The sequence below is a fragment of the Canis lupus genome, chromosome 9 (genome assembly GCF_011100685.1).
Source record: "Canis lupus familiaris isolate Mischka breed German Shepherd chromosome 9, alternate assembly UU_Cfam_GSD_1.0, whole genome shotgun sequence".
In the NCBI taxonomy this organism is placed as follows: Eukaryota; Metazoa; Chordata; class Mammalia; order Carnivora; family Canidae; genus Canis; species Canis lupus.
In genome coordinates this window covers 11,086,366-11,099,046 of record NC_049230.1, presented here as the reverse complement: position 1 = coordinate 11,099,046, position 12,681 = coordinate 11,086,366, and the positions used below count along the sequence as shown (strand labels likewise).

General features: G+C 40.8%; 1 protein-coding gene and 1 long non-coding RNA gene across 6 annotated transcripts in view; one reads left to right on the top strand and one right to left on the bottom strand.

Moving 5' to 3' along the window:
- The window catches only part of LOC100684380, a 49,479-nt gene extending 37,484 nt beyond the window's left edge, over positions 1-11,995 (bottom strand). For all 4 annotated transcript variants that reach the window (XR_005364278.1, XR_005364276.1, XR_005364277.1 and 1 more), the window contains exon 1: positions 11,632-11,995. This is a non-coding gene — a long non-coding RNA (uncharacterized LOC100684380). The remainder of the gene's footprint in view (positions 1-11,631) is intronic.
- Positions 11,996-12,073: 78 nt separating this feature from the next.
- MAP2K6 (mitogen-activated protein kinase kinase 6) overlaps positions 12,074-12,681 on the top strand; it is a 121,712-nt gene continuing 121,104 nt past the window's right edge. For both annotated transcript variants that reach the window (XM_038546743.1, XM_038546742.1), the window contains exon 1: positions 12,074-12,370. In XM_038546743.1, the coding sequence (XP_038402671.1) occupies positions 12,355-12,370 (16 nt within the window). In that variant the 5' untranslated portion in view covers positions 12,074-12,354. The remainder of the gene's footprint in view (positions 12,371-12,681) is intronic.

Genomic DNA, 12,681 nt, shown 5'->3' with positions numbered 1-12,681 from the left:
CAAAACTTATCTAGTAATAACATACTACTGACTGGTAGCCTTACAGATAACATAGTCGATTAACATGTATTCTGTATGTAATATTGATTATATACTGTACTCTTACAATAAAGTTAGAGAAAAAAAGCGTTAGGAAAATCCTAAGGAGCATACATTTACAGTACTGTATTCATTGGAAAAAAATCCACAAATAAGTGGATTCATGCAGTTCAAACCTGTGTTATTCAAGGGTCAACTGTAATTAGAAGAGCCAGGAGTCCAACCCAGCCAGGCAGTCTGACTCCAGAGTCTGTGCTGTAATCCCCTCACAATTATGGTCAGCCCATACAGATCTAGTGTCATCAAATTATACCTGTGAACAACTAGCCAATAATGGAAACTGACTTGTCATGGAAGCAAGTGCTCGAGCTCTGTCAGTGTATCTGCTCCATGGGATACTACACAGGAAAATAGCATCTTCTTATGCTATATTTTTGGTATTTGACACTTTTCTATCTCTACCAGAATCCTCTAAACATGAAACCAGGGCCCAAAATTCATATTTACTTGAATTTTTATTGCACCTAATTTTTCACAGTATTTACAGCCTAAATCACAGTATTTACAGCCTGAACCACAATGAATGGTATCTCAGGGGCTCTTATGTCATCAGTCCTCAATTGTCAACTGTTCAGTTGAGTGGAAAGAATGGTGATTCTAACTACAGCTAAGATAACAGAGACACTTATCTACTCCTGTGCAGGTGATGCAGGGAACATTATTTTCTCTGAAATAGACCTGAAATGATTTTATTAATTTAAAGTTGATTATTTTGCTTTTTATGTATGAATTTGGTTTTTGCAGTATTCATTATAAGTAGATTAAATATGTTCCAAATTATCTGACTCCCTTTTATTTTTCTTTTAATCTGTATCTGAACATATCCACTAGTTCTCATGAAATATACTTCCATATAATAACATTCTGAATTTTTCTGCCTTTTCCAGCCTAAACTGCTTTCAGTAGAAATATTCATCATGTGATGCCTGGGTGGCTCAGTGTTTGAGCGTCCGCCTTTGGCTCAGAAAATAATCCTGGGGTCCTGGGATAGAGTACTGCATCAGGCTCCCTGCAGGGAAGTCTGCTTCTCCCTCCGGCTATGTCTCTGCCCCTCTCCTTGTGTCTCTAGAATAAGGAAAATCTTTAAAAAAATATTCATCATATTTGACTCTTCTACTAATATAAAATTTTAAAAACAGGTAGGATAGGTATTAATTTGCTAATTCAGATATGAGAAAACAGCAGGAATCCTTAGAATCATTTTTTCATGTAACATCTTTTGATTCATCATCAAAAATGGATTGAGACAGAACAGAGGAACTATATTATGTAGAAGGCACTTGAAGAGCATCATTAACCAATAATTCCATATTTCAGAGTCACAATTGTCCTTGAAAAATAGTCTGTGACTACTGGTTATATAAAGACTTGAGGATGACAATCATTAAATATCTTTATAGAACACAGGCTTTACGTCTCTGAGTTGGGAGGTAGATTAACAGGTTGGTAGCACAGAGGTATAACTTTAATCATATTTTGGAAAGCTTTGTTTCTCTGGTATTTAATTTTAAATATAACAGAGAATACCTAGTAATGATTTTGGTTTCACCTTCATATTGCCTCTAAGTCAACATCCTATATATCAGGTCACTTAAAATTGTAACAGTGAGGGTTCTCAGCTTGCAAACTAAAACAGTCCCTTCAGCTTACTAGATTAAAATTTGAATCAACTTGACCCCTCCAATGTTGAAGAAGAAAGAAACTGATATTTGCAGATACAGGGATAAATAATGCAATGATTTTACGTTTGAGGTGGCTTGCTCACCTCCTATGAATTATAATAATTTGCTTAATCTTAGTTTAGAAGATAGTTAGATGTCATAAATATATTCTGCTTCAGGTGACTGGGTGGCTCAGTCAGTTAAGCACCTGATTCTTGATTTTGGTGTCTGCTTGTCTCCCTCTTTCTCTGCCCCGCCTCCCTGCACATGCAGTCTCTCTCTTCCTCTCAAATAAATAAATAAATCTTTTAAAATATATATACTCTGCTTCCTTTCTGGAATCTACCTGTAATGCCAGGAGCATTTATTGTGAATATATGTTGTCCCTAACTTCAAACCTAGATATACTTTGGTTTGCTATCTCACTAAGATGGTGTAAGAACTAATATTATGAAATTTATACATATTTAACATTTTTTTACACAGTATATTTTAAATGACTACTAATAGAAGCTCTATTTTACGCAAAATTAACAAGTCTTTGTAAGTTAGGAGCCAAGCATTATATCTTTTCATAAGGCACTACCTGGGTATTTAAAAAAAAATCATTCAAATGCCTCTTAAAAACCTGTAGAATGAGCTTCTGACATCAAAGATCTCGTGGAAATAAGCTTAAGGAAATTGTATACGACGCTTTCTGCAATTTTCTTTGAAATATCCACCAGCATTCCAAAATTTACTTAGTGCCAGATGGCACTATGCCCAAAACTGTTTAGTACATGCGTTTGATATTTATTTGGATGACAACAATCCAGAAACAACAGGATAAATGAGGCCCTGTAAAATGGAAATCTCTGGTTGCTTTTGCAAATGTGCAGGTTTTTAGGTTCTCTTCATTTCCCACCTAAATGTCAGTAAAGAAAGGCTGCTGGAAAGGAGCTCTGAAATAGACTTCCGAACAATTCCACAGGCAGTAGGTATCATCTAATAGACCTCTGCTGTTTTACTCCGTATGTTGCAGGCTACAGAATCATGAAAAGGCACGGAGCATGTGGCTCACGTTACTGCACCATAAAGAGGTTAACCTTAACCCTCTTTATGGTACGAAGCCCAATCTATAAAATACCATCAGACACTTATTATAGCTACTTTCTAATACTATACAATTACATAATACTTCTAAAATGCTATTTGGTTATAAGATAGACTAATTTAACAAATATATAGAACCCACTGTTTTTACAAATTTGGCTCACAAACAAAATTATTAGTCTACCATCTCCAAGGAGCAGAAATAAGGAAGATTAGCACTATTTTCAACTTATCTGCCATATGCCATTAATAATAAAGCATTTCCTTTGGACACTAATCCAAATGGAAAAATTTAAGGAAAAGTTGATTCATTATATTGACTATAATTATCTCTACAGCACCGTATAGTTCAGACAGCTTAATGCTCTGTGGGCTTCTGAACTTTTTCTGTAACTTGCATATATCACTTATCTAAAATATTTCCCAGAATATTTTATAGTTTTTTAAAAAAGTGCAGCAGGGCAGTCTGACCTGAATTATTCAGGTCTGTGACTGAAGCCCAGAACCATCTATTAATATCAATGTAAACAGATCAAGGAGCCCTCAAGGGCACAACACTGTCCTATATCAGTGTTTCTAACTCATCCTCAAATAGTACAGGATTTACTGAATTGTCACAGCACGTTGGCTAAGGTACAGAGTGTAAAGGAGATACCCAGATTTACTGTGGACTTTATGGGTCTGGAGTGGAGCTTATCCCATGAGTAACTAATATAAAACAAGGCAAAATGTTACTAAATGACTCTTAACCTGAAAAAGGTACAGTTTCCAGGGCATTGGCAAGAATGTTACCTAGCCTAAAACAAGACTGGATAGCTCAACTAAGGGACTAGGAATCAGAAGACAAGTTTCTACCTTGATAGCCAGATAGTTTTAAATCACATGTTTTCCCATCTTATCCAAGTAAAGCAATAACATGAGGTGATGATGATGATAAACTGGGATTTAGGGACAACCCACTTCAGTGTCACCGTAAGGATAAAATTATAAATGGTGGATGTGGAAAGAGCCTGTAAACCTTGAAATATTATACAAATGTTACTAACATTACCCACAGGATTTAAGTTTCTCAGAACAGAGATCATCCTTTTTCCATTTTCTTAACCCATACCATGTTGGGTTAGAAACATGGTACACTGTAGGTCTTAGTGAAGGTCTATTACTTTTTAAAATGGGATGTAATAAACCAGGATGCTTTTCTCTTTTCTTTCTGGGCTCCCAAGATAAAAAGATTTGTGAGATGTAATGTTTCATAGCTGGCATTGCCTGTATTTTGTGTTTTGATTTTTCTTAATCCTTCTTTCGTGCATAGACCTAGTATTTAAACATCTGGGATTTGAATATCCTGAGAGATAAGTAAGAAAAGGAAAATAGATGGAAAAACAGAGATATTCAAGGAAAACTGAGAGCTCATTTTTTCCTATGTTACAAGATTCATGATTCTTATAGTAAATGCTCCATTTAATCAGTCTATCAAGAAATACTTGGAACAGACTTGCTCTGTATCCCCTGCTGTGATATAGAAGATCTCCAGGGTGTTCATGAGTATTCCCAAGGACTATACAATATAATTGGGGAATTAAGACTTTTGTATTAGAAACAGTTCAAGTACAAGCTGACTGAAAAAAAAATTGAACACCTTTGGAAATGCATAATTAGTAACTGGGGTTGGGGTTCATAGGAATATGTAGTCAAGACCAATTTGTAAAGCAAGGTCTGTATACTAGTTCAGTTAAGGGCCAGAAAGTAAATATTTTAGGTTTTGCAGGCCAGGTAGTCTTTATTGTGGTTCAAAAGTAGCCACAGGCAATACATAGGTAAATAGCCATAGTTGTACTCCAATAGCATTTTATTTACAGAAACAGCAGGTACCATGAATTTGGCGCATGGGCCATAATTTTACAACTCCCATTGTAAAGAAATTCTCCCTACAGAGAGTGAGCAAGTGAGCATGAGTAGGGGGAGGGGCAGAGGGAAAGGATGAGAGAGAATCTCAAGCAGACTCCACAATGAGTGTGGAGCCCCATGCACGGCTTGACCTCAGAACCCTGAGATCATGACCTGAGTTGAAATCAACAGCCGGGTGTTTAACCAACTGTGCCACCCAGGTGACCCTAGAGTTCTTTACAATTTAATAAATGTTTGATATGTGCCTTTCATGTCACTAGGGCATGCATCTATCACCCTGGACCCCTCTGTAATATATCACTTCTGACAACTGCAATGACAGCCATGACAAGATTCTTCATTCTTTTAAGGTTGCAAACAATGATGCAGTACAAATAGGAGGTTCTAGAGAAGCTGCAAAGTGAAATATTTGAGTATCTGGGTGGCCAAGGTGCACTTCTTTTTGGATCACCCTGTATGATACAAATCAACGACTGATTAAATATGGGATTGATTAGGAGCAAAGCAGCTCCAAATTTAAGTGTAACTTGAACCTGACATACAGAGCATGATCATTTATTTGGCTTTCTGTAGAGCTCTGACTTGTTCAGATTTTCAGAAGCCAGATGGGGCAGGACCACAGAAGAAAATGAGTGAGTGTTGTATGAGAGACACAACGATGTACACACACACACACGTGCATGTGTGTGTGTTTACAGAGATTGAAACTGGTTGATTTGACTATAGTGGGAGGAGAAGAAAAAGTATATGCATCTGTTGGATTAGACATCATATCAATTTTCTCTCTTAACAGAATTTGAAATCTTTTTTGTGCCGCTCTGTATTACTTCACCTAATGATTCAAAGCAGTTTGCTATCTGCTTTACACACCACCTAGATGACATATGAACATCTTATAGGGTGAATGCTAGGCAGGAATCATTTCTATTCTTACTTCCCTAGAACCTACATCCTTTGTCAGTCAGCTCATGCCAGTATGCCTGGCTAAGATTCAATTTGGTTTTGAAACCAAAAAGTTGAAAGAGCACCACATTGGAGTTCTGTATAGCTCCTTGACTGCTTAGACACACTGAACATTCATATTACAAATTTTTTATTCAATAAGAATGAATAATGAGGACTCTGGAGAGTCAGCTGGCATTTCCATTAGATACATCAGACACTTATTTTCAAGGTTGTTGGTAGTAATTTGAAAATCTCTTAAGAGGAGTCTTAAAGTATTAGTCAAACACTTTTTAGATAATCATATATCATAATGAAATAAAAATTCTTCTTCCTAGTAAATCTCTGTGTTGGCATTTGTTTAACTTCTAACAAAGAACGCTAAGATAAGCTAATCAATCCATTTTCGGTGAATACATTCAGTATGTAATAAATCTATCCACACATCAGATAAACAAGTATTAACTGAACACATATTATGTGCATGGCATATATCTTACCTCGGGAATCATGATGAAGATGAAACTGTCCCCACCCAAGCTTAGAACAGGGGCCAAATATAGACAAGTAAGGTCTGCCCAAGGGAGTAGGTTAGGAATGTGTGGAGAAGGAAAGATTTAGCAGAAAAGGTAAGATCTGTACTTAAGTAATATTACTGCAAGTATTCAATATATGGCCCTTAAGAGCTAATAGATGCCATCAGAATTTAAAGGGGACAATGTTTTAAGACAGAGGGATGTGATCAAGGACAACTTCATAGAAGCAGTGACCTTGAATCTTCAATGAGGGGTAGATGCCAGAAAAATGAAGACTTAGGGTAGGGCCAGAATAAGGTAAAGACGTAGACTGGCATGAGTTAACAAACAGAAGTGGTGACACGGAGATTCGTATTTCAGAAGGATAAATAATCCTGTTTTGACCACATTGCTTAAACAAAGGAATCACAGAGGATATGAACGGAAGATAAGGAGGAAAAGGTATAGCTGGGCCATATACTGGAGAGGGCACTGGAAGCTAAGCTCAATCTATCTTGGGATTTCTAAAATTTCTACCAACAATCATAATTCATTGTGATATATTAATGCAATAAAAACAAAATTTGTACTAAAAGCTATTGTACAGTTACAACTCATCCAGTTCCGTAAACTGCCCTGCCATGTTTCTTTCCAATATATGTCATTATATATAACGTACCTATTTATACTGTAATTTCCTAGAATCCAGGAAAGTAGATATTCAGAGTTGAACTCTTAGCTTTAACTCTGGCACCTTCTTTCCCATGTTTCTGACATCTAGTAGACATTGTTGGAAAACATTCATAAATGTCACATACAGATGAGTGTTGCTATCTGGAAGGCAACGTTTCAAACTGTGATTTGAATATTTCTTGTCTCATCTCTTAAGGGATATTGTTATGACAGTCATTAGTTGGTCTGTAGGAATAGGGGATCAGGAGCCCTTAATCCCAATGTAAAAAGTAGAATAGTACACCTCTCTTCCTTTAAATCTTTGGTGGTTTTAATCAGACACTGAGCTGGGTTTACAGCTATTGGATCTTAGAACTGGAACTTAGTTTGACCCTCCTCATTTTAGTGGAACCAAAAGAGGACCAGAAAGTTAAATGATCTGCCTTAGGAGACACTGCTAACTTTTTCTGCAGTCAGGACTAGAATTCACATCTTTTAGAGTCTAGTGTTTTCCTCATATCAAAAGTTACACTTACCAAATCTCATTAGCTTTATTTTTTTTCAAAAGATTTTTATTTATTTATTTGTCAGAGAGAGAGAGAGAGAGAGAGAATACAGGTAGGGGGAGCAGCAGCCAGAGGAAGAGAGACAGCCTTCTGGCTGAGCAGAGAGCCCAACATGGGGCTTGATCCCAGAACCCTGGGATCATGACCTGAGCTGAAGGCAGATGCTTCACGGACTGAGCCACCCAGTCTCCATTTCATTAGCTTTAAATTAACTTAAAAATAGAATGTCCGGGGGATCCCTCCGTGGCGCAGCGGTTTAGTGCCTGCCTTTGGCCCAGGGCGCAATACTGGAGACCCAGGATTGAATCCCACGTCGGGCTCCCGGTGCATGGAGCCTGCTTCTCCCTCTGCCTATGTCTCTGCTTCTCTCTCTCTCTGTGACTATCATAAAAAAAAAAAAAAAAAATAATGTCCGGGGTGTCTGAGTGGCTCAGTCCATTAAATGGACTTGACCTTGGGCTCAGATCATGATCCTGGGGTCCTGGGATCGAGCCCCACATTGGGCTCCCTGCTCAGAGGGCAGTTTGCTTCTCCCTCTTCCTCTGTTCTTCCCTCCCACCCCCATCCCTGCTCATGCTCACTCATGCTCTCTCTCAAGTAAATAAAATCTAAAAAAAAAAAAAAAAGAATGTCAGTAACTTCTCAAGGTGTCACTATACACCAGCGTTTCTCAAACTCAGCCCTACTGACATCTGAACCAGATAATTCTTGGTTGTGGGAGGCTTCCTGTGCCTCACAGTAAGATTATCAGCATCTCTGATCTCTACCCACTAGATGCCAGTATCACTGACTGCCCCGCCCCCGCCCCCCCATTGTGACAACCAAAAATGTCTCCAGATATTGCCAAATGTCCCTGGGTGGGTGGGTGAGGGCAAATTCACCCCAGGTTGAGACATGCTATCTTCCCCTCACCTTCTCACCCTGCATGTACTTCTAGAATAATTCTTTCAGAGCCAGTCTGACTTAACCTAAGGGCATCCTTCCAAGAATCACACTTCTAACCTGACAGCACAGGGCTTTGCCCAGGTGTTCTAGTTTTCCCTGCAGGTGTTACTATCGCTGGAATCTAGTTATTGCAGGCTGTACATGGTCACAAGTCCTTTCCCGATTTATTGCATTCATTGTTTCAGTATGCATCTGAGTACCTATTATATGCTAGTTCCAGGGCACTGGGAATGCAGAGATAAGTTTCTGATCTTCAGGAGTTCAGGCTCCTGGAGGAGACAAAGATGTAAATGAACACCTGTCAGTCCTATGATGAGAATCAACAAAGAGGTGTATGCTGGGAACTACAGAATCAGAGAATACAGCTAATTCACACTGAGGGTGCTCACAGGGTGCTGGGTCACAGAAGGCTGTCAGAAGTTAGCAGCCAAGCTAACTCTTCAAGCACAGATCAGAATGAGCTAGGTTGAGAATGGAAAAGGCCTGCCAGCCAGAGGGATCAGTATATCTAAAAGAATGGAGAGAGAAATCTGGCTTCTGGCTATAGCATCAACGTAGGGTGACAAATGAAGCTAGAGAGTAAGCAGTGGGCAGGACTGAAGGAGCCAATTATACCATGCCAAGGAGTGTGCCACTGTCTTGATGGCAACTATAAGCTGGGGGGTGGGGAGAGGAATGCATCACATTTGGCTTTTATTATTATTTTTTTAAATTTTATTTACTTATTCATGAGAGACACACACACACAGAGAGAGAGAGAGAGAGAGAGGCAGGGACACAGGCAGAGGGAGAAGCAGGCTCCCTGCAGGGAGCCTGACTCAGGACTTGATCCCAGGACCCCAGGATCACGCCCTGGGCTGAAGTCAGATGCTGAAGCACTGAGCCACCCGGGTGCCCCAGTATAGAACATTTTCAAGATGGGGGATTCGAAGCAGGAGCACAAGCCACCTCATGATAAACACCTGAGGTACTGTCTAATAAAAGAATAATGTGCCAGATTTTGTTTCGGCTTCCTTACACCTCCATGGGAGAGCTTCCTATCTTAGGAGCATCTAGGAGCATCGCCACAGACTGGCAGGAAGAGGAAAGGCCCATGGCTGTTGAAAGGTACAGCTTCTACCACCACCCAGGACTGTCTACGGGGAGAGGAAAGCATTGACCAAGGCAAGAACTTTTTTCTTCTGGAATCTAAGACTTCAGAGAGAGGCTGAATTCCCTATGGAAACTTGACAAGTATATTTTCCAGAAAGAAAAAGAAAAAAGATCACTTTTTGCTATTTTTATTTATTTTTATGTATCTTTTTAAATAAGCTCCACGCCCAACGTAAGGCCTGAATTTATCACCCTGAGATCAAGAGTTGCAAACTCTACCAACTGAGCCAGCGGCCATCTCTATGTTGGTGTTTTGAAACATGTGGCGCAGCCAATTTATCGGTCAAAGGTGTTTTGCATATGGGTGTATGGGTGAATATGTGCATTGGCTGTGGAACATTATTGTTTCTATGGGAATATGGATTGCAGATGGATTTTCAGAATGCAATCCATGTGCCAGCGGTGAACTGTGTATGCCATGAACAGAAAGCACAAGCACAAAGGACAAAATGCACTAGACGGGTTGTGATCAGAACTCTTCCATAAAGAAAGGCGTCTGGGACAATCTAAGAGCAATGCTGCTGACCACATAAAATGCAAACTGATGTAAGCTCTGCGTTGCTGTGCAGGCCCTGGGGTGGGATGGGGATGTTAAGGGAGTCTGTGCGCAGCAGTTCCAGTAGCTACCCCAAGGCCTGGCACTTAGCAGGTGCTCCACTAATGTTTGCGGGGGTGAACGGGATGCACCGATGCAGATCTCCACACTTACATGCCTCTTGGTTAAATGAGGCTCAGAGAACAAAAATGCCGGTTCCAAGAGGTGCTGAGATGGTGTGTGCAAGAAGGAGAGGAAGAGCCAGCAATGATTTGCCTGGAAGGACAGTGAAAGAAAATTAGCCAGCAAGTCTCTGAGTCTGTTGCTCCTGGGATACAGACCCCCTTCGACTTGGGGACAGAAGCCAATATGAATACAAGGTGACCCTGATTAATTCTCAATAATATCAGGACAGGAGATTAACCTCGGTAAATCAATGTTCCTTCCAACACCTACGGTGTATTTGTTTTAAGAGCTGATTTGCTGACTTCTAGCTTAAACATGGTGGCCTTCTTCCCTCTGATGTATCCATTACTCAGAAGGCCCTGGCTTCCTAGAATTCCAAACAAAACTACAATAGTTTTCATTTGCAGTCATCAAATCTACCTGAATTGTCTTTCAAAATGCCCTTTTTAATTTCCCACTACTGACCTGACCTATCTCTAGACCCTCCGAGAGTTTCCATTCATGGAGATAGCTGAGGACAAATTTTCTGAAAACAATGCTTTGATTCTGTTAAGCGCCCCCCCCCCCCCAAAGCCTTTCACCTCCCAAGTACCTGCTGAATAAAGTCCAACCCCCTAGTTGGCCTTTACCGCCCAGCACAGTCCTCACCTACACATTCTGTCCACCACCACTTTTGCATACAAGCAACATGGTATCCTTAGTGTCTCCTGAATAGGCTGTCTTCATTTCCTTACCCTGCTTGTTAGGGTCTCAGATGCCTACAATCCTCCATTTCCCCCACTCTACCTTGAAAGCACATTTCTGAGTCTGGTCTACTCAGTAAAGCAGAAGTCTGAGCTCATTTCAGCCCATGCCCCCAGACTCGGTTTCATTCCTTGCATGGAATCACCCTGCGCATCTCTGGCTTCCTTGCGTAGGGGGTGGCTCTGTCTACCATATTGCTGCCCATCCCCTAGCCATGAACAACACATGACAAGTGGATGCCCCAAGACCCTAGAAAGGAGGCTGGCCCATCCAAGCTCAACAAATACCTGTTAATTTTGTCGACTAAATTCAAGATACCTGATTTGCTTAAGATTACCACCCCGTTTCTCCCTTACACCAGGGACTTTCCTCCTCCATCAGGTGAGAAAAAAAAAAAAAAACAACTAAACATTTTAACTCTGATACAGTTAGCTTGGACACCTAAAAAGCAGCACTTCCTCTTTAACCCTTCAAGAAATGAGAACTATCCGCCCTCCCATCCCCCCAACCCCCAGGAATGAATGAATTTCAGGTTTCTTGAAAATAACCGACCCGGATCATTTCTTAGTAAAAACTCTGCATCTTCTCTCTTCAGTTGCCAGGGGTCACCTTACCTCTAAACCAGGCCAAATCACCAACCAATGCTCCATGCGAGAAAACTGTTCTAAAAAAATGGAGGTGTGGGGGTAAAACGTCTACGGGCAAGGACACTGCAACAGGTGCTGCCCTGCAAGCACGAAACAGCCAAGCCAACCTTCTCGGCGAGCCAAATGCTTTTCAGCTAACCTAATGTTCTTCAACTGTTGTTGTTTCAGGGGCTTTTCCGTAACAAAAATGCTCCCTCGCCCTGGCCCCGCCGTTTCTGGCCTCATCACTTCACTACCGACTGCATGTCTGACTTGTTTATCTGGGTGCACCCAGTCCTCCCGCTCAGCGACCCGAGCGACCACGTTTCCTTAAATCCGAGCCCCGTGGACTCTGCTCGGAACTACATTACCCAGCGGCCCCTGCGCCCTTCGCAGGAAGGACGTCTGCGCACTAAGATACTCAGTTCCAAGTTTGGAGCTTTTAGCTGCCAGCCCTGGCCCATCATGTAGCTGCAGCACAGCCTTCCCTAACGTTGCAACTGGGGGAAAAATCACTTTCCAGTCTGTTTTGCAAGGTGTGCATTTACATCTTGATTCCCTGAAAGTCCATCTGCTGCATCGGTCAAGAGAAACTCCACTTGCATGAAGATTGCACGCCTGCAGCTTGCATCTTTGTTGCAAAACTAGCTACAGAAGAGAAGCAAGGCAAAGTCTTTTGTGCTCCCCTCCCCCATCAAAGGAAAGGGGAAAATGTCTCAGTCGAAAGGTAAGAGGCTATTTGCATTACTTGCAAAAATGCAAAGGGTTGTGCATGCATTTATGAATGCATGGATGCAATTTTCGCCTGGCGATTGCATTTTTAAGTTTGAGGTTTTCCACAGCTCAGTTGCATTTCCTGTTTAGTATGTGTCTTTTTTTTGCAGACACAGAGAGTTCCTGTAAGGCAGGGCTTGCAGTTCAGCTGTGCATTGACGTTATTTGCATTCTTCTGCTAGGATTACTGAGCTCTTTTTGCCTTTTGCACAGTCAGGAGAGATAGAGCAGGTTGGTAGCGTCTAAATGTGCAGTGCTTTATAT